Raw genomic sequence first — 27,384 nt, forward strand, 5'->3', positions numbered from 1 at the left:
CATGTCTTAAACACTTGAAAGTAGCTTCTTTTATAATGAATAGCTTTGGAGCAGACTTGTAAACATCATTAAAGCCAGAAAAATCCAGAAGCAAGGAAGGTGGGAAGGAAAGTATAAACATTCATAATGTAGACCATCATGTGGTCTAGATGATTGGGTATAATATCTGATTGAAAAAATGCAGAGCCCAGAGCTCCAAAGATGGACGTTTCTCAGAAGCCCTACAGCAGTGCCCAAATTCAAGCGTCCCCAAATCTTCACTGAGTCTTTACGTTGTGTTTCATCCCACAGGTAGGAAATGGATGCTTCCTCCCCAGACCACAGTGACCGTAAACTCACCTCTGCCAAATGCAGGAGGACTCTTCCTTTTCCCTGGGTCTCTGCATTTCCAAATGCGCTTTCACCCTCCCAGGTAGAGTTATTATAGTCATCCTACAGAACATACTAGAGGGGAAATGAGCTCCAGGGAGGCTTTATCACCTGCTAATAAGTAGGAAGCAATCTTTTTCCTCATGAGGTCAATTATCAGAGCCCCTCTGCACTTTCTTTTCATTAGATCTCCAGGTCAAAGGGAAGTCAGTACTACAAGGAAGACTCATGGATTCTGATGACGATTGTCACTGCCTTGTCCTTTTATCATTATGATTCAACCAGTCTCCATCTTGGTATGGAATTGGGAGGGTTCCATACAAAGAACATCTTGGTAGGACGCCATCCTTACAAAAAAACACGAGAAATAAAATAGTGTTGAAGGTCTTTTTTGGCATGTTAAGTATTGTGAATAAATTAATGAAAACAAAATAGAACAATTTCTGGGAAAACACGGCACTTGGAAAAATGAACCAGTACTAAAGAAGACGATGAAAGAATATCCACTTTTTCCTTCCAACAACATACATGGTTCTTCAAATCATTCCCATTGATTCTGATAAACTCTTCAAATTTCTTATTTTTCTCCACAAAATCTATGATCTATTGGTCTATAATTCTTGTATACCATTATATTTACAGTGTGTTACAAACACTGTAAAATAAAACATTTATATTAACTTTTTCTCATCATTCTTATAGAAAATATCTTAGAAGGTTTTTGATACTATAACATAACAATAGGGTTGCATCCTTCGTGTGAAAGTGATTAGTGAGAGTGGCTCAAGGTTGTGCAGTGTTAGGAAGAAGGAAGTTAGTGACTTAGAATACTTTATAAAAATAAATTCATATTAACTACCATTGCATAATATACATTTATTCTTAACCACTGGAAAGAATCAGGGAAGATCTTTTTCCTTCGTGTTTCTCTCTCAAGTGTAGTACTACTACAGAAATTTACTGCTAAGAAATATTATATATGCTCCTTTGAATATGCAATTTCATCTAGATTATCTACTAAAAACTAATCTGTTTTTAGTATCAGCAACATTTGGCAAATTTACTTTTCAGATATAATCTGTGGTTCATCTGTTCACTGTTTCTAGAAATAAAATTATTTCTATGAGAAAATGCATAAATTAACAAGAAAAGAGAGTGACTTAATTTGCTTTAAGAAAAAGAAGTGCTTCCTTAATATGTATTTGTCCCCATCCAGGTGTTGGGAAATCTAGAGTTTGAAAGGGTTGAATGACAATAGTGCCCCCTCTTTAACCTAGCAGCTGTGGGCGTGAATCCTGGTGTCCCTCTCCCCTTAACTCAAGGGAGTGTCTGATTGACAGATGGGTACCCGTGGCAGCAATATAGAAGGACATACTTGCACAGGCTCTTTATTCTCTAATCCCAGTAAGTTTGTTGCTTTTAGAAACAAGAAAAAATGTCTTCTCCTCACTCTTGTTTTAAAAGCACCACAAGAAAAGTATAAACAGTTGAGCTATATCAAACCTTTCTTGACACTTGGAGAAATCAGTACCCTTTTAGATTAACAAAATCATTTCTAAATCTTTTGGTTTGTTTTCCTTCAGTGTGAGAAGGTACATAATACTTAACTGACAACAGCTAGTGTTTGTGTGGGGGAGCATAGCTTGAATCCATTATGCGTATACCACGGTCTTCCTGTGGATTCTCCTGCTCCCGGGGTGCATTTGTCTTTCCAACACCGGCTGCTGCAGGCTTAAGAATGCTGACATTTTGGGACTTCATCAAAATCAAAAGCTTCTGCACAGCAAAGGAAACAGTCAAGAAAACAAAGAGGCAACCCACGGAATGGGAGAAGATATTTGCAAATGACAGTACAGACAAAAGATTGATATCCAGGATCTATAAAGAACTCCTCAAACTCAACACACACAAAACAGATGATCATATCAAAAAATGGGCAGAAGATATGAACAGACACTTCTCCAATGAAGACATACAAATGGCTATCAGACACATGAAAAAATGTTCATCATCACTAGCCATCAGGGAGATTCAAATTAAAACCACATTGAGATACCACCTTACACCAGTTAGAATGGCCAAAATTAGCAAGACAGGAAACAACATGTGTTGGAGAAGATGTGGAGAAAGAGGAACCCTCTTACACTGGTGGTGGGAATGCAAGTTGGTGCAGCCACTTTGGAGAACAGTGTGGAGATTCCTCAAGAAATTAAAAATAGAGCTTCCCTATGACCCTGCAATTGCACTACTGGGTATTTACCCCAAAGATACAGATGTAGTGAAAAGAAGGGCCATCTGTACCCCAATGTTTATAGCAGCAATGGCCACGGTCGCCAAACTGTGGAAAGAACCAAGATGCCCTTCAACGGATGAATGGATAAGGAAGATGTGGTCTATATACACTATGGAGTATTATGCCTCCATCAGAAAGGATGAATACCCAACTTTTGTAGCAACATGGACTGGACTGGAAGAGATTATGCTGAGTGAAATAAGTCAAGCAGAGAGAGTCAATTATCATATGGTTTCACTTATTTGTGGAGCATAACAAATAACATGGAGGACATGGGGAGTTAGGAGAAGGGAATTGAGGGAAATTGGAAGGGGAGGTGAACCATGAGAGACTATGGACTCTGAAAAATTAATCTGAAGGGTTTGAAGAGGTGGGGGGTGGGAGGTTGGGGGAACCAGATGGTGGGTACTAGAGAGGGCACAGATTGCATGGAGCACTGGGTGTGGTACAAAAACAATGAATACTGTTATGCTGCAAATAAATTTAAAAAAATGATTTAAAAAAAAGAATGCTGACATAACCATGAGAATTCTGGTTGCCCATGGAGCAAGAACCCACATTTTCTTTCTTTAAAAAAAAAATATTGTATTTGTTTATTTGACAGACAGAGATCACAAGTAGGCAGAGAGGCAGGCAGGGGAGGGGAGGGGGAAGCAGGCTCTCCACCGAGCAGAGAGCCTGATGAGGGGCTCGATCCCAGAACCCTGGGATCATGACCTGAGCCACCCAGGCACCCCAAGAATCCACATTTTCTGATGAGGGTACCATGAAGCCTTGAGTGTGGTGCCAGACTTAGTCAGTTAGAGGTTTTGTTGGATAATTTTTTGTCTCCTTATCTACTTTTGTTTGTTTTCTTTATTTTTGATGACTATTATTTATGTTCAAAATCACTGGGTAGAGCTTGGGATGCTGTGTACGACCAAAGTTTGTTCCTTATATCCAAAGCCTCCTCTCCACGCCCAGCGGCCTGTTATAGTGGCCCTTTCATTTTAATGGTTTTCTTGGTAGGACTCAGAACTCTAATTCTTATGGCAGATGTAGCTGTAGACCAAAATCTTTTACAGGTAGTCACTAATGGGCCCTTTTCTTTGTTGACTGTGGCATCCTAAACTCAGACTTTTGAGGCAAAGATGTCCCAACTTTACTTAACATGCCATCCACTGAAGAACAGGGACAAGGTTTTAAACCCACCATTTGATGAAGAGAAACATCGATATCCATTAATAAACGTGTATCTACAGGCTCCAACTTATATCTATCAAAATCCAAGTTCTGTTTGGAATTTCCAACACTTATCAGAAAGACTACTTCAAAATATTTCCCAGCTAAGCCCTTCTCTTGCCTGTATTGAACTCCCTTAAATTTTGTTTCATATATAGTATGACTTTACATTTTGTCTATTGAAGTCGCCTTTCCTTGTTTCCACCAATTTTTGTTTGTTTGTTTGTTTGTTTGGTTGGTTGGTTGGTTTGGTTTTTTCTGTTTTTTGAGCTTTGAGTGTGATGTCTGCTGGGAAGTATGGTTTTGTGTTCTGTGTGTCTTTTGTGTTTAGGGTATCTAAAGAAATTAGTATGAACTTGGTTTTCATCATTTTGTTAGACAGTTGAGGGAGAAAATTTAAACATGGAGGATATATTACTATTTTCATACCAAAATTTTTACTTGCATTTTATAAAGATAATTAAAATGATTGTGCATAAATGATGATAGAAACTTAAGGCAATAAGGATATAACAAGGAAAATTTTCAGAGCTTTCTGTTAAGAAGTCAAATGAATCATATTTTAATTAAAGCTGCCATTTTATGGATGCACAGAAGACTTTTCTGATAAAGAAAATAAAGATGCTTACCCCTGGGAGGCAAGCAATGACTAAGATCCTTATCTGTGTGTATCTGTGTGCACTGAAGTGTGTTGATGTAAATAGTGCCCCACACTGTGCATTCTTTATGAACTGGTCTGGCAATAGTAATAATTTAGTCTTACTAAATGTATATACTTATTATTCTAATGAAGATCAAAATACATTACTAAAAATAAAAGTATAATTTATCTCCTTAAGTACCATTTTTGCTTTTTATAAGATATCTGCTTCTGACAAATCTTATCACATAATCCTGATCCGTAATGAAATAAAAAAGTTGCCTGAGATCTATCACCTGAAGCACGTGGCCAGCTTCTGAAGTGGTGAGTGAGTTTGCCTTTAATTACAACACGTCAGAAGAAAATAAGCAGTCTTCAACCCCATAATAAAAAAATCTTGACCGTATATACATCAGGTGCTATAGCTATGACAGAGTACAAATGTGTTTTCCTAGAAAGAAGGGAAAGTAATCAGGAGAACAGACAGAAAGCTCAGTGACAAAGAAATAGGCATAGAGTAGTTTTATTCTTCAATCTGTTAGAGACACAGAGAACCGTGGGAGGGGACCTGCAGCTCAGAATTAACCTCCAGATGTGCTCAAGGTTTTCCAAAGATGGGAGAGTCTTCAAATTGCATTCTTCATGTTCCTGTTTCTCAGACTGTAAGTGATGGTATTGAAGAATGGGGGAAGAATAATAGACATCAGTGCGATGGCTTTGTCCAAGCTGGGGGTTGGGTGCTGTTGAAGCTCAAGTACAGGAGGGACACGGTGCCGAAGAAAATCAGGAAGACAGCGAGATGGCCCACACAGGTCGAAAAGACCTTTTGCCGACCCTCAGCGGAGGGGATCCTCAAGATCACAGTGATGGTTCTGATACAGAGCAGGACGATGATTAGGACGGTGGTGATGATGGCCACAGCATGGATCATATCCTCAACCAGAATCATGGACGTGTCAGTATAAGCCAGCCTCAGCATGGGGACCAGGTCGAGAAGATTTGACAGATCTGGTCGGGCAGTGTGGAGGAAGGGCAGTGTGGAAACCCACACAATCTCAGGAAGTAGGATGAGGGATCTGAAGATGCAGGAGCTTGCAGAGAGCTGGGTACAGAGCCAGGTGGTCATGATCACCTGGTAAGAGAGGGTTGCAGATGGCAATGTACCAGTCAATGGCCATGGTGATCAACAAAATTCCCTCCAAATTTCCAAATGCATGGAAGAAATACATCTGCAAGAGGCAGCCAGTAATGGAGATCGTCTTCTTCTCACTAATGGTGGCTGCGGTGCACCAGACCTTCCAGAAGGAGAAGATGCTGATGAGATTGTACATGGGATCATGGAGATGGGTGTCCAGCCTCGCAGCAAAGAAGATCAGTAGATTCCCAATGACAATAAAGGTGTAGATGAAGAGTAAGAGAAAGGAGAACAGGAGGCCATCATCCTGGAGCTGGGGGAAGCCAGTGAAGATAAATTCTGCCTCTGCCGACAGGTTTGCACTCTCCATATCCGCAGCAGAGCTCCTTGTGAGTGAAGGAGAGGGCACACACCAGCTCCCGGGGAGGTGCAGAAGAAAGGGGGGTGTACAGCTAGATAACTCCAATGAATAACAAGAAATTACTTGAAGGTTTTATTTTCTCCTAATGTCACACTCTTGTGCATTTGTATTTGACATGCTTTCTCACTTCTTCAGAGGCACGATCGCGGAAACAGGTGTTTTCAAAAGTGTTTAATGGTGCAATTATGTTCAGCTTAACCGGTAATACAACTATTTGCATCTATAAGGTGCACACAGTTACTATATTATTATCGAATAATTCAGATATAATAATTCAGATCGAATAATTATATATATATATATAATTTTAGAAGTAAGGGGCACAAAAACGAACAAACAAACATACTAGAAGTTGTATTATGTATTATTTGTTTTTCTTTCCATCCCATTGGATCATCTTGCATATTCCTCTGTGGAGATTTCTGTTCTAGGGGATTAGAACATAGGCCCGGGGTCTGCTCTGAAACCCCGACTGAATCTCTTACTATCTACATGTCTTTTGGCAAATTACTTAATCTTTCAGGCTCAAGTACTCATTTGCAAAAATGAGGTTAAAAATAGTACCTATCTAAGAGGGAACCTGAAGATTAAGTAAATATCTGCACAGGACATAAGCAACTTCTTGAAAGGCTGGTAAAACCCAGCTCCCCGTACCTCTCATGTTCCCACAACACTGATGGAAGCTTCTGCCCTGAAGGTCTTCCCTCCAAGCTTAGCAATGCCCTGTCTGCCTGTGGTAATGGGGACTCTGCAGTCCTCTAGCCCTGGCACCACCCATCACTGCTACCCGAGGTTTTCCTCTTCCACTGCTGTGATTCCATCCCTAAGAGTAAGGGGCATGCAAAAAAATAAATGTTAGGGGCTGCAGTACACATGCTCAGTGGCTCTCAGAGGTGGTTCTGGTCTGGGCCTTTTCTTTTGTTCTATTAGTTATATTTGTTCTGTCATCCTTACTCTTACTTCTGCTCGTCTCTCTCCTATTAACACGGCCGCTTTTCTTAAACTCTTCCCCAGGTGCCCATTTCCCTCCCGCTCTCTGCTCTCCATAATTGCGTTTGCTCCTGCGGTGATCTCGTCCACGTACAAGATCTCAACTATTACTACTTCAGGTGTTTTTCTGCAGTGGGTCCATGAGCTCCAAATCCACACATCTGACTCAGAATTCACCTCAGCTTCTCCTAGCATCCCAATGTTCTTCCCTCATGCACACCACTTTGCGGGATCACCACAGTCTCCTGAGTCTATCATGTCCTCTGACTGTGAGGTACCCGCCGCTCCACCACTCCTCACCCTGCCGCTCTCCTGGCACAAAAGCAATGCATAATACCGGTCAAAAGTCTGCATATTGGAAATAGGTTCTCTCCACTGCTGACAACCCCCCACCTATCTCAAGTCATTTAGCCTTTCTATGCCTTTAATTCTTCTTCTGTAGGATGCAGAAAATGCTAATACTGGCACACAAGGCTTCAGGAATAGGTAGACACTTTTAATAGCAGTAAGAGTACTGCGTAGTGTGGTGGGGTATGGAGTCACATTCTGTGGCAAGCACTGCCTCAAGCATAAGCTGTATTTCTTACTGAGTCTCTAGTGAAGTAAGATAATCCTCATTTTACAGAAGAAACACTGCCCAGAGAGTCTCAACCGAAGTCAGAATACAAACCCATGCACTCATTCTCCAGTGACTCCAGCCCAGACACTTGACTGCCCCCACCAATATGTGTAAACATATTTTCAGTGCTTTAGAGTAGTGCCAGGAATATAGTAAGCACTCCAGAATGTTGGGCACTAGTACTCTGGGGTTTCTGCAGTGTATGTGTCATGTATCATAATAATCATCAGTGGCTTGTTTTTCCTTCTCTAGACCAGGCTCCTCCTTCAGGGCAGTAAACTAGAACAGGGTTGACATGTAAAAAATGGCTGGTATCAAATAAATTAACTTGGAGGCAAGAGACTGGGTAAAATTATAATTTAGCCCACGAGATAGCTGTGGGGACACATGAACAAAGATAATTAGGGACTGTCTGAAAAGGAAGTGTGACAATTTACTTTGAGTGACAATCCTAATCAAGTCTGGAAAAAATGACCTCTTGAAAGATGGCATCATAATGGAGTATCTTGTTTCATATATACCTGTGCCCAGCACAGGCTCCCCCTACACTTGTCACTGCCCTCCACCAACAGTCGAAGCTTCTGAGTCTTCAGGTTATGATGTTCTTATTCTTATGCATGCTAAGTGAATTCTTTCTCAAGACATCCATCTGTACTCACCTCTACCTAAGACCACAGGGACTGCTCTGTCTGTCTGTGTCTCTGGATCCTTGATATTCCTCCAGATGTTGTATATATTATACAAATAATATAATTAATATAACATAATATAATATAATACAATATATTTTATAACCCACACATAATATAATATATTTTATAACACAACACACACACACACACACACACACACACACACATATATATATATATAATTTTTTTTAAAGGCATCCCAGGGAAGAACAGGAAGGGGAAGTGGGTGTCATAGGAATTCCTGCCCTGCATCACAGTGGAGAGCATCACTTTCCCTTGTGGGGTTAATTAGCAGAAAGATCCTCTCTGTACTCTTGTCTCATTAGATTTTAAGATCAAAGTTGTCACCAAGTATTTTTTCCTGACTGTACTTATTGCTCTGAACGTGACGAACCACTTTCTCCAGGTACGTGCGTCTATCAGGGCGTCATGCAAAGAGTGTGTTTGTGTTGGTCCTGCTCTTCTCACATGAACAAACACGTGCGGAAAGTCTTGGAGGGAATATACTGAAACCAGAAAAAAAGCTTGAAATAATATTTAATAGAAAATAAAATCATTTCCTAACAGGCATGTCATTGGGGTCTGTGCCAGTATTGACGTGAGGGGAAAATGTCATTTTTTTCTCCTGCTGCAAATGAATGTGGATCTCTCTGACCCTGAACAATTTATGTTGGTCCTGCTCACCTTTCTGTTGACAATGTCTCACCTTTTTTCATGGGATTATTCTGTGCTCCATACGCTCAATCCACTGCTCTGTGTTCTGTTGAAAACCCAAATTTCTTCCCCTCCTCCTCTCCTTCCTCCTCATCCTCCTCCCTCTTCCCCTTTCCTTCTCACCACTCCCCCTTCTTCTTCTTCTGTACAATCTATTAGCTTTTATTATGTAATCTTCTTGGAAATATGTATGGGATTTTTGATGAGAACACATACTTTCTTTCTCTTTTGAGTTTTGTCTAACATCTCTTCCTGTGACTTGGGGGCCTATTTTCCTTGTCTAACTTCTTATAATATTTTTCCTTGAAATTCAAAAATAATAATAAGCCATGGGAATAAAAGGCACAGTATAGGGAACATAGTGATGTTGTGATAGTGTTGTGTGGTGACAGATGGTAGCCACACTTGTGGCCATATAGAGAAGCTGAATCACTATATTGTATACCTGAAACTAATGTAACATTGTGTGCCAACTATACTCAAGTTAAAGATAGAAAAAAATCACATGAGGGATCTGAAAAAAATTTAACTGGCAAAATTGTATTTCTGATGATATAGCATAGTGTGAACTGGTCTATTTCATTTGAACAACTTTATTGAGATATAATCTGTATCCAGAGACCATATGTAATGTATACAATGTGATGAATGTGAACACACACAAACACCATACATAATCACCACAGTGAGGTAACAGATGTACCCAGCACTTCCCAGAGTTGGTTCATGTTTCAGGTCACAATGCTTGTATGTAGTAAAGTATGAACCTTCACCTCCTGTACAGATCTTACACTCTTAACCATTCTATTTTGTAATCTGTAGTTGTTACTAATGCCTTTGGAATAATAGTAATAATAATAATAATACTTACATAGTAACAATAAAATTAACGTCTCAAAATCTATTTTAATGGCTTAAACATCGTATTTCCTTTCTCTTATCTATTAATCTTTGTGAATCTGATACATTAAATGTGTATAAATAGAATAAATGTGTGAAATGAAATAAATGGAAGCTATCAGTGTGTCAATGGATGAATTATATGTTAGTTTTTTTTTTAAGATTGTATTTATTTGACAGAGAGAGAGAGAGATCACAGAGAAATGGGGGCGGGAGGGGAAGCAGGATCCCTGCTGAGCAGAGAGCCCGATGTGGGGCTCGATCCCAGGACCCTGAGATCATGACCTGAGCCAAAGGCAGAGGCTTAACCCACTGAGCCACCCAGGCGCCCCTACACGTTAGTTTTATGGTTTAGTATGTCAGGATAACATTCAAAGTGAGAGGGGCTAAGAGATAGCTAGCATCAACTTGCAGATGCATTGAACACTTTCTGAAGGCAGAGAAGATTCTTTAAAAAAAAAAAGATATTATATATTTATTTGAGAAAAAGAGAGAGTAGCAAGAGAGAGAGAATGAGTGGGGTGGGCAGAGGGAGAGGAAAAAAGCAGACTTCCCACTGAGCAGGAAACCTGATTTGGAGTTTGACCCAGGACCTGGGATCATGACCTGAGCCAAAGGCAGGTGTTTAACCGACTGAGCCACCCGGGCGACCCAGCACAAAGAAGCTTCTTGATTGCAGCCTTCATATCCTTGTTTCTCAAGCTGTAGATGATAGGGTTGAAAAAGGGTGCAAGAACGGCAAACATCAGTGCAATAACTGTGTCCAAAGTGGGTGGGAAAGTGGCAGTAAATCGCAGGTACATGAGGGACACGCTGCCGTAGAACATCAGAAAGACACCAAGGTGAGACACACAGGTGGAAAAGGCCTTTTGGCGGCCTTCAACAGAAGGGATCTTCAGGATCACAGTGATGATTCTGATATAGGAGAGAGCAATAATCAGGACAGCAAAGATGATGGCCACAGCATGGATCACATCCTCAATCAGAATCACTGACGTGTCTGTACAGGCCAAGTGCAGCACAGGCTCAAAGTCACAGAATATCTGATGGATCTGGTTTGGTCCACAGAAGGGCAGTGTGGAAATCCACACAATCTCTGGGAGCAACACAAGAAAGCCAAAGATGCAAGAGCCTGCAGAGAGCTGAGCACAGAGCTGGGGGGTCATAATGGTCGGGTAACGGAGAGGGTGGCAGATGGCTACATACCTGTCAATGGCCATGGTGGTCAACAAGATGCCCTCCGAATTTCCAAGTGAATGGAAGAAGTACATCTGCAAGAGGCAGCCAGTAATGGAAATGGTCTTCTTCTCACTGATGAGATTGGAGAGCATCTTGGGAATGGTGGCTGTGGTGTACCAGATCTCCAGAAATGAGAAGACACTGATGAAATTGTACATGGGGTTGTGGAGACGGGTGTCCATCCTTACTGCAAAAAATACGGTGAGATTCCCGATAACAATAAATGTGTAGATGATGAATAGAGGAATGAAGAGGAGGAGGCTACCATCTTCAAACTGAGGGAATCCAGAGAAGAGAAACTCTGTCACTGTCGAGGTTCGGTTAGTTGTTACCATGATCTCAGTGGCTTTAATTGTCATTGATAGAAAGACACAGCTCCCTCCCTAGATGAAACATAAAGAGTTAGATCTTTTGGCTCATGTAAGAGTCAAAGGAAGAAATGCTTTAGGTAGATGATCTATCTCCATCATTCTTGGATTAATTAAGCAGATATCCATTTAGTCTCTATTACATGTCAAATACAACTGTACACTTGCATTTTAATTTGGTAGTGAAGAAAGCACTCTGTATTCATGGAGCTGATATTCCAATGTAGGAGGCAAATAATAATAAATAAGATATTAACAATGTCATGTTTATAAGCTACACTAACTAAAATAAAGTAGAATATTAGGGATACTAAAAGTAATCACCTTTTATAAAAATTCCCCTAAATTATTGTGAATCATACTAGTTAAATTCTCTAATGTTTCCTGACTATGGATTAGACATTGCAAACTTATATGCTGCACTTTCTGAAAAATCCCATTTTCACTATTCTGCTCCTTTTTCAGAGCACAGTGTGGTTAGAGAAGAGGGAAAGCTTTTTAGGCAAATATATCGAGGTAAAGCTATGGTAGGAAATTATTTCCAGCAACAGAAAAGTTAAAGCTCATGGAGACTGGCCAGCACAGAGGGAAGAGCTGGGAGGAACTGAGCTTTAGTGTTCCAGAAGAAGAAAGAAAGCTCAGTGGGTGAACTTGGAGTTCCCTCTTTAGAACCTGCTTCTTGAACTCTTTGAGACTTCTAAATGTCAGTCCATCAGAGATATTGAAAAGAAGCAGTGTCTTACGGAGATAGCTAAGTCTTCCCACACAGATCATTTATACCTTAACAAAGGCCATCAAAAAATGAGAAAGTGGGGGCCAAAATGTGAGAGTCCAGGACAATTTACATCCCTTGAAAGTGTCAGGAAGTATGAAGAGGTGTCTTAAGTCAGTACAAGGAAACTCATCAGGTGTACCTGGGACTCTTCCTCCCCTGGCAATTCAGAAACCTGGTCTATCAGAGATAGAAAATCAGTCGAAGGGAAATGTTGAGAACACCAAGGAAGTTGAAAGATAACTTCTCTTTTGAGATAATATGGAGCCATTTAAAAATGAGCTCCTCATATGATTAAATTAGAACACTTGATTATGCTGTATGCCAATATTCCCTGGGAAGACAGCCAAATAGTTCCCCCGAGCTGATACTATTTGAAAAATTACCCATAAGCAGAATCAATGTAAAGCTTACAACTTTACTGAAGAGTGGCATTTGAAATTCCAAATTAACATGAGGCATTTGAAACATAGATGAACCCAAAGAAAAAAATATTTGGCTCATTCTGAGATGTTTTTCAGAGATCTCATTACAAAATTGAATATATATATTTTTGAAAAAGATCTTTTAAGAACTGCTTTATATAGAACTAGATTTGACAAATATCGGTTGCAGCTTCTAGAAAACCAAGTGCCCACAGAAAATTAGGAAATGTTGCTTACACGTATGCGTGTAAATCCCTCAGGTTTCATAAAATATTATGTTAAGTGTTTTTCTATAGTTATCAATTATCATTAATTTTTCTGCAGTTACAGAGCGTCTGGTACATGAATATTCATTTATAAGAATGTATACATTATATAGAATATATAGATTCATTCAATGTAATCTCACTTAAAATCCAAATAGAGTGTTTTTTATAGATATTAAGAAGCTAATTCTAAAATATATATGAAAAGACAGGGACTAGGGAAACATTGTGAAAAAAGAGAACAAACCTGGAGGACAAAACTGCTGATAACATTTCCAGATTCACTATAATGCTAAAAAAAATCAAGATAGTGTAGTATTGTCAAGAGACTAGGCACACTGATCAATGGAACTAAATAGAGTATAAAAATAGACATTCATACAAATGGCCAAGCCAGAGAGGAAAAAAAGCATTTTTGGCAAGTTGTACCGGAAAAACTAGAAACAAATGTGCTAAAAAAAAAGTTTTGCATCATATACAAGAATTAACACAAAATGGATCATAGAACTAAATGTAAAACCAAAAACCATAAAATATCTCCCAGAAACTAGAAGAGAACATCTTTATGACCTTTGGTTCAACAAAAATGTATATGCCAGAACATCAAAAGCACAGTACGTAAAAGAAGAAAAAAAAAAGTGACAAATTGAGTTTCACCAAAATTGATTGCTCTGCAAACCACACTATTAAGGGAATGAAAAGAAAAGCCATTCTGGGAGAAAGTGTTTGTGAGACATGTATCCAACATAAGACATATCCAGAATACATGAAAACTCAAAAACTCTTAAAGCCACAGTGAGACACATCACCATAACACATCTATAAGAACAATCACATTTTTTAAAAACAAAACAGCTGGTGATGCCACAGGCTAGGGGAAACATAGAGCGACTGGATTTCTCAGATAGCACTGGTAGGAATGCGAAATGGTGCGGACAAGAGGGTTGATTTCAGCAGTTTCCTATAAAGTCAAACATACATTCAACATGTCACCCGACAACTCCACTCCTAAGTATTAACCCAAAAGAAATGAAAGCTTGTTTATATCACTAAATTCTACACTTGAAACCTATTTTAGCATACATGTTAGCTAATTAGAGTTTAAATAGAAGCTTGGAAAAAAATGGAAGTTTATGATCACACCAACACCTGTAAGCAAATATTTATCGAGGCTTTATTTATAAAACTGTAAGCAACCCTAATGGTCTCTAACTGGTAAAGGGATACACAAACTTGGTACATCCATGCAATGAACTACCCCTTAGCAATGAAAATGATTAACATGCACACAACGCAGATTAATCTCCAATGCATGGTGATAAGAGAAAAAAGCCGAAGTCTGCATATTGCACGATTCCATTTATATGACTATTGTGGACTGAATGTTTTTGGTCCCTGCCCCTCTCATTCTTGTGCTGAAACCTCACTTCCCAAAGTGATAGTACTAGGAGATGGGGCTTTGGAAAGTTAGTAAGAACTAGATGAGCTCATGAGTGGCATTAGTTCCCTTCTAAGCGTCTGGAGAGAACATCTTCTATCTGCTGTCTGCAGGTGCAGATACAGAGAGAAGCAGTCATCTACAAAGCAGACAGCAAGTCTTTCTGACCTGGGCTTCAGAGTTCCGGGCTGCAGAGGTGCTACATATAACTGTGTCTTGCGTAAGTCACCCCATCTCTGGTACTTCTGTTACAGCAGCCTGAACCAATTAAGACAGAAATTGATACCAAGAAGGAGGGATACTGCTCTAATGAATACCTAAAAATGTGGAAGCAGTCTTGGAACCGGGCAATAGGCAGAGGCCAGAAGAGTTTAAGAAAAGTATTTTGTGCCCGAGAAAACGTCAGTCCCAGGTAGATGGAATGTGGTAGTAACCTATATCTGTAGAGAGATCATTAGTGGTAACTTTGACTCATCACTCCACTCCTCCCAAACCCAACTCCAAGCAGATCAAGAGAGCAGTGTGGGCCGATGGGAGTCCACTGGAACAGACTTGCCCTTCCTGGTCTTCTGGACTCTGCAAAGCTTAGAACAGTTGAATGGAGGGGCTTGGAGAAACCCAGGAAAGGATGGAAGACCAGGGCTGACCTGAAATTCACAGAAATGTTAGGCTGACCCAAGCCCCAGGTGGATGGAATCAAATTGTGATTGACAAAGGGATGGTATTTTAAGTTATGCAAAAGTTTTTGAATAAAGGACTTGAGAGTCCAAGACACAGTAATAAAATAATAAGGGAACAGGAAATCTCGCCTACTCTACCCTCCACCTCAAAAATGCACATGCACTGAGGAGCCGAGGTGAACCCTGTGTGGTTTTCAGACCTGACTGCAGGTGATTACAAAGGCTTTCCTGTTCAGGATCCCAGGGAAAGCCACCCCCCAGCACTTGGTGGCAGCCCATGCACCATAATCTCTAAGAGAATCGCAGCAAGGACTGGGGTCCTCTGGCCGCTTGTACCCCTTGCATGTCACCATTTACCCTAGCAATTACACCCTTACATCTCTGTTTGCAGCCTTGGGTCAAGGTCCTCTTCAGGCACTCCTTCCCAGGCTTCTTTAGGGGATGAGAGAGAGAAACCCCAGGGTCACTCTGTATCCTCCTCTCCATCCCAGAGTCCATAAAACTGGTGGAGCCTTTTGTTCAGGGCTCTGTCAACAGTGGAATGATGCTCATGTTTGCACTGATGCCCCTGACACTTGATCCATGCTCGTTTTCTCAGGGTATATGACAGGGGCTGGAGGAGGCACTTTCTCTGCTTTCCACCTTTTGCTCACACTATTGATCTAAAGCTTCATGGTTACTTTGATTTGGGCTCAGGGTTTTTTGAATCCCCTACTCTGACACTTGCCTGTTCCATTCTCTCTTAGCTCAGCTGAACCCCTGACACACGCAACGAGATTGAGGGAAGGGGCAGAGCATCTGCAAATCGGTGTGAAGATGTCTACAACTATCACCTTAGAACTGAGGTATTTTGGACCCCAAAGGCAGTCAGAGTTATTGTCTTACCGTGTTTCTGGCACTTCTATTTCCCCTAAGTGAGTGATGTTAATCTTTTAATAGAATCTGGGATGCTTATATTTAAGCAAAATCAATGTCCTACTCTACAGAAATTAATGTGTCAATTCAAAATTTATCCATTGGAGACTGGAAGGAGAAAAACGAGCTGACCCAGTCCCACTTGGAGAAAGGAAAGTGAATAAAAATAGGTCTGGGGCGTACAGACCATGCTCAATTTGACTCAATTCCTTGGAATAAGGTTTTCAGGAATAGGCTCTTCAGATGTATCTGACCTCTTTACTCATGACCCTATTTGGTTTATATCCACATGACTAGCAACAGAGACCAGTATGTAAAATGGTGTCCTCCTGGATCAGAATTAATTTAGAGAAACTCTGAGGCTGTGAAAGCAGAGGAACAGTATGATTATTAGGGGGAAAGTCTTATGATTCCATCATCACACCCCAGAAAAAAACATAACGTCATCACTAATTTTTAATCCCACAAGTGTCTCTCCTCCTCCTGAGCCTAATTCCACTCAGCCACCCACGCAATCTTGAACATGCCTGCAGATACCGTCATTTAAGTCAGTAGAAGCCCAAGCTGAGTGTCCTTTTCCTCTACACAACACAAGGTTACATCTTGGACTCATGAGTCTTCTCCTTTTACCTCCTGCTGAGACAAAGGGGATCCTTTCCCTGGGTTTATGCAGCTAAAGCCCCTTCAGTTTATCAGGTGGACCATTGTGCCTGTTCCTAAAGCCTTCTTGGGAAGATTTCTCTACTGGAGATTTCCCTAATGACCAGAGAGAAATATCATTTCCATTTCCCTACAGATTAATTAATGGAAGCTTCTCTAATCTTTCCTCATTAGCTCTCCTTAGTGAGAGGAACTCTAAGAGTCCTTTTAAAGTATGAGTCCCCTTTGGAAAATTTGCTGAGAATAAATAGATTAAATAAATACATATTATTTTTTTCAAGTTTTTAGGAAAAAATGACATTCATCACTGTATAGACATACAGCATGATTTACATCTATTGTGAAATGATTATAATAGTTTCAGCTAACATCCACCTTCCCATGTTGATATAATGCAAAGAAAAAAGGAAAAAAGGAAAAAAATTTCCCTTTGCGATGAGAAGGCTTATAATTTCCTCTCTTAACAACTTCCCTATATACCATACAACAGCATTAGCTCTGATCATTATGTCATTATATCTCTAGGACTTATTTATGTTATAACTGAAAGTTTGTACATTTTGACCACTTTCCTTCAGTTCCCCCTGCCCTCCCCACCGCCTCTACTGGAGTCAGATCTTTTTCTATGAGTTTTACTTTTTAAAATTCCACATATAAGTGAGATCATACAGTATTTGTCTTTCTCTGTTTGACTTATTTCACTTAGAATAATGTCCTCAAGGTCCTTCCATGTTGTGGCAAATGGCAGAATTTCCTTTTTTATGGCTGAATAATATTCCCCTAGATATATAGCTCTAGACTTAGACCTCTAGATCTAGTTCTGGTGGACTATTACATATACATATATATGTACGTATGTATGTGTATGTGTATGTATACATATATATGTATGTAGTAGAATATTGTATACATATACAGTGGAATATTTTATACATATTACATTTTCCTTATTCATACTTCCATTGATGGACCCTTAAGTTGTTCCCATGGGTTGGCTATTGTAAATAAAATGGCTGTGAACATGGGAGTGAAGATATATTTTCGAGTTGGTGTTTTCATTTTCTTTGGATATATTCTCAGAAGTGGAGTTGCTGAATCATATGGTGTTTCTATTTTTAAATTTTTTGAGGAAACTCCATACTGTTTTGCACAGTGGTTGCACCAATTTACATTCCCACCAACAGGGTACAAAAGATCTCTTTTTTTCCAAACCTTGCTAACACTTGTTATCTCTTGTCTTTTTGATCAGGAATGTTCTAACAGGTGTGAGATTATAGCTTATTGTGATTTTGATGAGTATTTTCCTAATGACTAGTGATGTTGAACCCCTTTTCATGTGTCTGGTGGCCTTCCATGTATCTTCTTTGGAGAAATATTTATTTAGGTCCTTTATTCATTTAATTGGGTTGTGGATTTGTTCTTCAGTTGGATGAGTTCTTTATATACTTTAGATATAATATCCAAATATATATAATGTAATTATATTGGATATAATATCCACCTTATCGTATATATGGTTTGCAATTTTTTTCCCCATTCCATAGGTTATCTTTTCACTTTGTTGATGGTTTCTTTTGCTGGTTGGGTCTCTCCCTCCCCTAACCCAGGTTCTTTTTTCACACTTGAGGAACCCGAGGCTCAGGGGAAACCTCTCCATGTGTTGGCCTGGATGAAGGGTGATGGGTCAACTTATAACCACTTCTCTTCCCCTTCTACAACAGTCTGTCCTGGTCTCTGTGGTGCAGGGTGCTTTAGTCTTACTCATGAGTTCTATGGTTCTCTCAGTGTGTCCTAGTTTTGAATAGTTTTTTTTTTTTTTTTTCCTTCTCTACTCTCTGAAAAGATGGTGGTGTTTTTCAAGGTCTGTTGAGTTTCCCGAAACACAATTTCCATTGCAATAACTTTGTTGACTATGTTAGAGGCAGGGCTATGGAAGTTTTGTTTACTTTGCTGAAGATACTCCTTTACCACCAGTTCCAAATACAGACCGTTCATTACCCAACTCTTTGAGCCCATACACGTGTTTAGTTCCCGTGGTTCCACCGAAGATTTCAGCACAATGTGAGGACACCAATAATCTCTATATTGCGAAGGAAATGGCACAATCCTAACGCCTCTCTGCATCCCAGCCCCTTACAAGGTGATTTGACAGCTTTTACCATCAAGAGGTGAAGTCTCATTCCCTCCTCTGAGTCCCTCTTGTGATATGATTTAGCCTCTGAATGCAACAGATGTCATGTGTCATGCAAGATGTCATGCAAGACGTCATGTGCCAGTTCTGAGCCTAGTGCTCAGGAAGCCCTAGATACTGAGGCTAGATGCTTAGTGTCAATGCCCATACCAGCCACTGTGTGAACAAGACAGACCAGCCTGTGGAAGGGGAAGCGACAGAGGGAAGAGAGCACAGATGTCTTACCTACTGCCACCCTGGTTCAGCCAGCTGTGGACCCTGGATACACGAACGGACCAGGACAAGAAGAATCACCTCTTTGGTTCCAGCCCAACCTGTCAACCCACAAATTAGCAGACAAATAGTTTCTGTCTCAAGTTGCTAATTTTGGGGATGTTTTTCTCTGTAGCGAAAGATAATGCTGCCAGGACTGTTGTCCCTCCACATATCTGTATGACTAAGTCCTTGTCCAAATGTGACCTTCTAAGTGAGGACCAACACGACCACTCAACTTAAAATAGTGATCTCCTTACTCACCCCAAACCCTCTTTTCCTGAAACATTTTCTCTTCTATTTCCCACAGAACACAGTTTCTTATAATTTGTTAGTTTTCTGGTTTATCGTGAATATGTATTTTAAACAATATCTCCCCTCAACATAGTGTTAGCTACATAAAGTCAGGGAATTTTTCTCAATTGTATCCCAAGCACCAGAAACAGTGCTTGACTTAGTAGCCTCAGTAAATTATTTGTTCCAGAAGTAGGTCACATAATAACTTCTGTAGTGGTTTAGCATCTTTTAAACTCAGCAAGATTTTAGAGCTAACTACAGAAATAGGTAAGAGAATCAAAACCTATTATTTGTATTTCGTTCTAAGAAATTTATATGTATATATTTTATGTAGTCCCATTATTCAAGACAGTTTGACCTTTTAGAACACCAAATATAACTTGTAATGCCAACTTTATATTTGTAATATGGCAAATAATTTATACTTTAAAAAAAATATTTTGTTTATTTATTTTAGAGAGAGACAATGAGAGAGAGCATGAGAGAGGAGAAGGTCAGAGGGAGAAGCAGACTCCCCATGGAGCTGGGAGCCCGATGCGGGACTCGATCCCGGGTCTCCAGGATCATGACCTGAGCCAAAGGCAGTTGCTTAACCAACTGAGCTACCCAGGCACCCTAATTTATACTTTTTAAAAGTCAACTTCATTGAAATAAAATTTATAGTTAATAAAATTCAAAATTTTCGGTTTGTTATTTAAAACGGAAATTTTACCATGTCTATCACAGTATGGAAACATTTGAAAGGATTTGGGATTAGTTATATTTATAATTTTTGTTTCTTCTCTTTATATTATAGAGGCTGTTTTTAAAACCTGTGGAGACTTTATTAAGTCAGAAAGTTGAGATGCTTAAAAAAAAAGTGTATACCATATTCAAATGTAGTTTAAAAGGATTTAATTGCCAAGTTTATAAATCAGATCAAATATTTGTTAAACATCTTTAATAGAAAATGATAAAAATCTATAGATTTATAAATGGAATATTAAGATTTTTAAGCATGAATTCAAATATCAAAGAACTAGATTCCTTAATATTTACATCAAATAAATTTAGCTTGATTTCATAACCAAAGAAACTTCAGTATAATTTTCTTCACACAGAAATTGTCTTTCTTAAGTTTCAAAAACCTCATAAAAATATAGGAGAGGATTTGTGTGTCCAGCAGTGAGGGGATAAAAGATGCTGCCAGGTCCCCCAGGATCCAGCTAGCCCTTCTTCCAAGGCAACACTCCCAAATAGATCCAAGAATTTATCCAGCTGCCTGGCCAGAGCTGACTGAGACTTGTTTCTTGGGTCCTATACTATTGATATTTCCATTCTGGACAACTCTCTCTTCTACCCTCAGCTTCTGGCTGAGTTCTTACTCCAGGAAGCCATCGACAATTCCCCTGTGTTCTTGGTTTGCTTCCCATGGGAGCTGAGCCAACATTTCTTTTCCTACAGACATTTTACTCAGCCCCCAAGACTACTAATGTAGTTTGAGAGGAAGGCAGAGAACTTTGTCCCAGAGGATAGAATGTGTGTGACTTTTTAAGTGTAGGCTCCAAGGCAGAGAAGGAGCCGAGGAGAAACAATCTGGAGCAAAAAAGCAGGAAGAAGAGAGACACCAAGTTGAGACTGATGTGGCACTTTAATACAACCTAACACAACACAGCATTTTAATATAGTGATGTTAATTTAAAAAATGGGCATATATATATCTTTACATAATTTACATGCTTTTGCTTTGATCCCAAGCCTATATATCTCATCTATTTAATCTTTAAGTTTCCAAGAGTGTCTGCTCCGGAATTTTTAAGACAACATGAAACATAACCACAAAGGTGTTGATGACAGCAGGATGACATCGATGTCACGAAGCCAGTAGCTGCGTGTGCTGCGTTGTCACTGTCTTGTGTCAGGCCTCAATCTGGGATGAGTATTAGGAATCAGAGCTCCTTGTGAAGGCTGAAACCACCTCACTGATGCACAGCTTGTTAATTTTTTAAATTGAAAAAAGAAAACTAACAAGAGTATTGTGAATATAGAATGGAAGAGCAGGGAAGGAGTGTTTTGATGCGTAAGAAGTAAGTGTGATTATTGTTCAGGCTGGTAGTCTCCACTGGTTTGCAGAAGGTGATACCATCCTGCATGGAGCTACAAAGGGGGAAAGTCCATATCATGATCTATAAATGATTCCAAGATGGGTGAACCACAGAAGAGCTCTCCCATCAGATCAAACAGTAATTCTTAGTTCAGAAAGTTGGGAAAAAATACCCAAACAGCAGCATGAAAAGTATAGAAGGTAATTTCAGGAACCGATCTGTTAGCATATTAAACTTACAGAGATATTTCTTTGAACAGATGTGCATGAACTCTCACAGGCTACCGGAGACATTGGACCTTTCCTGAAAACAGAGAACTCTCCTGATGGCATCTTTCATGTCCTTGTTCCTCAGGCTGTAGATTATTGGGTTGAAAAGTGGGGCAAGGACAGCAAACATTAGGGCGGTGGCCTTGTCCAGCAGAGGTGGGAATGTGACAGAGAAACTCAGGTACATGAGGCCCACACTACCAAAAAACAGCAAGAGAATAGTAACGTGGGCCGCACAGGTGGAGAACGCCTTCTGACGGCTGTCTCCCGAAGGAATCCTCAGGATCACGGTGATGATTCTCAAATATGAAAGGCTGATGATAGACACAGACGTCAGGATGGAAATAGCATGGATCACGTCTTCAACCAGAATCACGGACGTGTCTGCATAGGCCAAGCGCAGCACAGGTTCAAAGTCACAGAATAGTTGATGGATTTGGTTGGGGCCGCAGAAGGGAAGAGTGGAAATCCACACCGTCTCTGGCAGCAGCATAAGGAAGCCAAAGAGGCAAGAGCCAGTGGAGAGCCAGATGCACAGCCGAGGGGTCATGATGACTGCGTAGCGGAGGGGGTTGCAGGTGGCCACGTACCTGTCGATAGCCATCGCGGTGAGGACCAGGGCTTCTGTGACTCCGGGCGAGTGGAAAAAATACATCTGCAGGAGGCAGCCAACGAAAGAGATGGTCTTCTGTTCACTGACCAGGTTGGAGAGCATCTTGGGGATGGTCACTGTAGTGTACCAGATCTCCAGGAAGGAGAACATGCCGATGAAACTGTACATGGGATTGTGGAGACATGTATCCAACCGGATAGCACAGAAGATAGTGAAATTCCCAACAATAATGAACAGGTAAATAAACAGCAGGGGAACAAAAAGTAAGAGGCTGCCCTTCTCAAATGGAGGGAAATCAGAGAAATAGAACTCGGCCACCACTGTCTGGTTCTTCTGACCCATATTTTTAGCAGGTTTCCTTGTCTGCTGATGAATCAAATACAGACAGTCAGAACCCTGCCTGCATTCAAGTAACAAATAGAACCTTTCTTTTCAAGCAGCTCAACTGCCTTGACATGAGGTTCATGAAGTAAAACATGTATGTGGGTTGCTTTGCAAACTATAGAGTGATCCTGTCTAACTTGCAAATACTTATCAGTAATTATATCTTACATTATCACCTATTCTGTTGGCTAAGCAAATAATTTTGCTATTTGGACCTTTAAGTTGGTACAAATTCCTCCACGTGGCATTTTGGCCATTTTTATTGTGACTTTTGAGACTGTTTACAACCTGCCTTTCGCCATATAGCATAAGGAAAATATTTTGAATATTCAAACATTATGTATAAAGATTCATTGGAATATTTATTATAACAGTAAATTAGAAACAACTTAGGTAGGCATCTTTACTGTTTGAGATGAGATGTTAGAGGCACAAAATGAGTTGTGAAAAAATGATGCCCTCTGTGGGTAAGAATAAGACGATTTAAAGTGGGTGTCTTACACACAGAAATACTGGTACAGGCTTCCCTCGATCAGAATCTTTGTCAACCAAGGAGCAAAAAGATAAAGCCAAACATAATACTATATTTAATCTGCATTAAAATATAACAGCTTAGAGCCATGTGATAGAGCTGTGTGTGCAAATTCATCTTAACCTGTACCAAAGAGGAATAGTTAATAGTTGAAGTATACAAATCTAGAAATCAACCCCTAGGCATGGTTCGGCGACATTTGAAAGACCCAGCAGCAGTCTCTACCCAACAGCAGGTTCGGCAAGAGCTTCGAGTATCCACAGCTGTAACCACACCATCAGGTTCACCAAGGAGCACTGAGCAGGTCTTCTCCAGAAACTGACATTTGGACCACGTAATTCTTTGCTGGGGGTGGGGATGAAAGTGAGAAGCTTTCCTGTCCATTGCAGGATATTTAGCAGCAATGCTGACCTCTACCTACAGAGGGATCAGTGGCACAGACCCAGTCACGATCACCAGAATGTCTATAGAAATGCCAAATGTCGCTGCAGGGGAAGAGGGAGTAAAGTTGCCCCCACTTGAGAACCAGTGGCATACAGAACATTCGAATTCCTCCCCTAAAGTGATAAAATAAAAGTGAGCCAAGCCACCTCTAATGCTTGGCAGGCACAGTAGGTCCATGACTCATTTGTTCCTGTGCTTTCCCTAAACAGAGCGTGCATCACCTGGTGCCCAGCACCTGATCTCCAGCACCTGAGTTCCTTGGGATTTGCATGAGCTTCTGCAAACAGCTGTGATGACGTTCTCTGTGTCTGCTTACTCATGAACGGTTTGCGCATGAGGCTGAATTCTGAGACCTGCCTCCACTGTAGGAAACCACCTAGGGGTGACGTTGTTGGAGACGGACCTCCACATCCGTGTGACAGGAACCATACTGCAGTATACAAGCCCAGCTGGTCCACAGGCACACCTCAAACTTATGCGGTGTTAAATGTCAATTATATCTCAATTTTTTTTTTAAGTTAAAATACATGAATGGAGAAAGCTACTAATATCAACCAAAAGAGTCAGACAATTGTGAACTGGCAAAAGATATAAAAAGTAGATAAAATTCTTTTGAAACCAGAATACCAGAGGATTTAAACAAACAGAAAGTCAGCTTGGTATATGACAACCAAATATTTTTAATTTTTTTTGTTCTTGCTTTTTATCAATATGTTAGACTACTACATCTGTGTTCAAACAGGATAAATATGAGACAAAATTTCCCTTTGTTTTTCTTTAGGAAAACTTCTAACTAAAAAAATAGATTCACAAGAAAACATAATGTATGCCCTGATGGTTTCTTGCCTGAATTACTCTTACCTAAACTCATCGTTTTTAAACTTGATTTGTCCGGATTTAACCTCCACCCAGCTTCTGGAATAATCTTTGTTAAGTACAAAGCTGTCAGCACTATGTCAGAAAATAGACCTAGAAGTGGATTGCACAGGCTTCCAAACAAAACCCGAACTTCGTAGCATGATAAATAATATGACTGTATATGAGATTTTTCAATCATGTTGACATCTCAATATCTCTTGGTTCTATTACCGCCTGTCTGATTTCCTCATATGACAGAAGTTAACACCGTTTTAACGTTCTCGCTTCTTCCAGAGGCAGTCGGGAGATAAATAGGGAAATTAGCATTGTGCTCAGTGGCCAGTACTTTCAGGAATTAGGAAATCAAAACTCAGAAAAGGAAAAAATTGGCAGGTCTTCAGAAACTTGTGTCTCTCAGAAGGAAAGAACACATAGGAAGGCAATTTGAAGTAGATACTTGGGCCCTGAACCTTATCAAACTGGACCCATATATTTTCTGGAAGAATCCAGAATTGAGCCCGGAATCTCAACTAGCAAGCTCCACTGTTGCCACAGCATTGCCTTATCTTAAGAGCATTTTCTGACTAGACTGAACAAGATGCAAGCATCCTACATCAGAATTTAACCCAGAAATCAGTGGAGATGAAAAGACTCATAGAGCTAATTGCTCAGACAAAATTTAATAGCTGTTTGTTATAGCTGTCAGTAGTCCTGGGACACAAAGCCACCAACCACCTCATCCCTGAGCCATGGTCTTTCCCCCACCTCACGTGTCTGCAAAACCTCAATGAAGTTTCCACAGGTCTTCACTGAAAACCAACCAAAAAAGAATTGGGGTCCTGTGGCAGTCCTCCCAATATATAACCAAAAATGCCACCCATGCTCCCACCAAAGAACAGAGCCCACCCCTTGTCCCATAGCCACCTCTTTCAGAACCTAGGGGGCCACCTCTGTTCCCCAAACATCTTCCTCTCCATTGTTCTGCAGTCCAACAAACAGGACTGTTATAAGAGGAACCACGACGCTGGGTATCTCAGGGAATCATCCTATGGGAGAAAGGCTTCCTTTAGGACGGTTCTCCCCAGTCCCTGGAAAAGCAACCCCACATCCCAAAGGATTAATTAGGGAACACTTGCTGCCATGCTTGCCTTCGTGAGGTGGCTCGACCTTCAGGAAGCCAGCTCCGTGAGTCAGGCTAGACCTCAGATGGAAAGAGACACCTGGTTTTCTCTTCTGTTCAAGGGGTGAGAAAATTGGTCCTGTATCCAGTATCTGCTGAGACAGAGGAAGGATAAGGAACAAGAGGAGTCGAGCTAACAAAATGCGATTTGAAGGCAGAAGGTTTCCTCCACTTTGCAATGAAACAGCAATTCAGGGACATACAGCAACTCTGAAGCACATCACCGCAGACTCTGTCAGCAGCTCCCAGCACGGCTCCATAGAACTTCTCAGAGGGGTCCAGGGGTCACAGCCATTAGTGGTAGTGGCAGGAATGAGGGGCCCCCATCCTCGATGTGTCACATGTTTTGGTGGTCCCCGTGGCGGGTTTCCCCAAAGAGCTAGAAAGGAAAGGGTTTGAGGACAGGCTTTCTTGACCCAGAAAGGATGTATGAATGCACACATACAAGCGAGCCTTGGAGAGACCTGGGGTGCAACAAGCCCCCCATGTAATGAGTGGGGGATACAATCAGGAGGACTTATTCCTGCCTCTCTCCCTCCTTCCTTTCTCACCTTCCTCCCTCCCTTCCTTCTTGCCTCTCCCTCCCTCCCACTCTCTTTCTTTCTTTCCTTCCTTCCTTCCTTCCTTCCTTCCTTCTCTCCCTTTTTAAAATAAATCTTAATCCTAAAATTAACTTCCAGGTGAGCAATCACAAGATGGTTTTTATCCTTTTACAAGAAGAGATACAAAACAGGCATGGAATGTTAAATATTGAATGGTCTGGTAGCAATGGATATAAAAAGGAAACAATTTAAAAATGGATTTGGGTTAAAAACAACAACAACAAAACAAAACAAAATCCTGATAGGAAACAGATACACATAGTGGCACAGACTCCACTGACTCAATGACTAGTTTTTAAGAAGGTGGTGCTTTATTTTATTTTATTTTTAAAGATTTTATTTATTTATTTGACAGAGAGAGACAGAGAGGGAGAGAGGAAACACAAGCAGGAGGAGTGGGAGAGGGAGAAGCAGGCTTCCCACGGAGCAGGGAGCCCCATGTGGAGCCCGATCCCAAGACCAGGGGATCATGACCTGAGCTGAAGTCAGATGCTTAACAACTGAGCACCCAAGCGTCTCTATTTTACTTTATTTTATTTTTATACAATGCAGTGTTAATTAAGCACTTGTGGCGCATGCTCTTTGCAATAGAAACCACCTTATTAAGGTGTCCCTCCATTAATTATAACAAAATCACTCATTCATTCACCAAATTCTTGCATGTAAAAAGCTGGTATTTTAAAACAGACCCTTGAAAAGCATTTGAGAAATGGATACATGATTAAATAAATAATTGGGTGAAAGAGTGAATTAACTAATTTTAAGAATCAGATAGTGAGCCGGTGGGCTGGTCTGCAATCTCTCTCATGCTTCCCTGCTCCACTCTGGTCTCCCTGAGAGAAGCTTCCCAGCGAAGACACATGGTTCCCCATGCGCCCTGAAGCTCTGACGTCATGGCTCCCCACGCGCCCTGAAGCTCTG

The 27,384-nt window shown here is 40.5% G+C and overlaps 2 protein-coding genes and 1 pseudogene across 2 annotated transcripts; all 3 read right to left on the reverse strand.

Moving 5' to 3' along the window:
* Positions 1–5,104: 5,104 nt before the first annotated feature.
* LOC116859975 lies at positions 5,105–6,061 on the reverse strand (annotated as a pseudogene).
* Positions 6,062–8,047: 1,986 nt separating this feature from the next.
* On the reverse strand, positions 8,048–15,535 carry LOC116859967 (olfactory receptor 6K3-like). The gene is made up of 4 exons (XM_032845716.1): positions 15,383–15,535; positions 11,566–11,616; positions 10,637–11,508; positions 8,048–8,063 (listed from the first exon to the last, which is right to left on the reverse strand). The coding sequence occupies exons 1-4, from the start codon at positions 15,533–15,535 to the stop codon at positions 8,048–8,050; spliced, it is 1,092 nt and encodes a 363-aa protein (XP_032701607.1).
* Positions 15,536–21,854: 6,319 nt separating this feature from the next.
* On the reverse strand, positions 21,855–22,805 carry LOC116859968 (olfactory receptor 6K3-like). The gene has a single exon (XM_032845717.1). It carries the CDS (start codon positions 22,803–22,805, stop codon positions 21,855–21,857), a length of 951 nt encoding a protein of 316 aa, XP_032701608.1.
* Between the last annotated feature and the right edge of the window lie 4,579 nt (positions 22,806–27,384).

The sequence above is a fragment of the Lontra canadensis genome, unplaced genomic scaffold (genome assembly GCF_010015895.1).
Source record: "Lontra canadensis isolate GAN:19392208 unplaced genomic scaffold, GSC_riverotter_1.0 scaffold168, whole genome shotgun sequence".
NCBI lineage: Eukaryota > Metazoa > Chordata > Mammalia > Carnivora > Mustelidae > Lontra > Lontra canadensis.

Bases quoted from the DNA above. Each gene is read 5' to 3' on its own strand.
- LOC116859967 (XM_032845716.1), bottom strand. From the start codon at position 15,535: ATGGTGACATGCAAGGGGTACAAGCGGCCAGAGGACCCCAGTCCTTGC. The intron at 11,617-15,382 runs GTCTGAAAACCA...TGTTTCATCTAG, and splicing joins TTGTAATCACCTGCAGTCAG to GGAGGGAGCTGTGTCTTTCT. The intron at 11,509-11,565 runs GTAACAACTAAC...GGATTCCCTCAG, and splicing joins TTAAAGCCACTGAGATCATG to TTTGAAGATGGTAGCCTCCT.
- LOC116859968 (XM_032845717.1), bottom strand. From the start codon at position 22,805: ATGGGTCAGAAGAACCAGACAGTGGTGGCCGAGTTCTATTTCTCTGAT.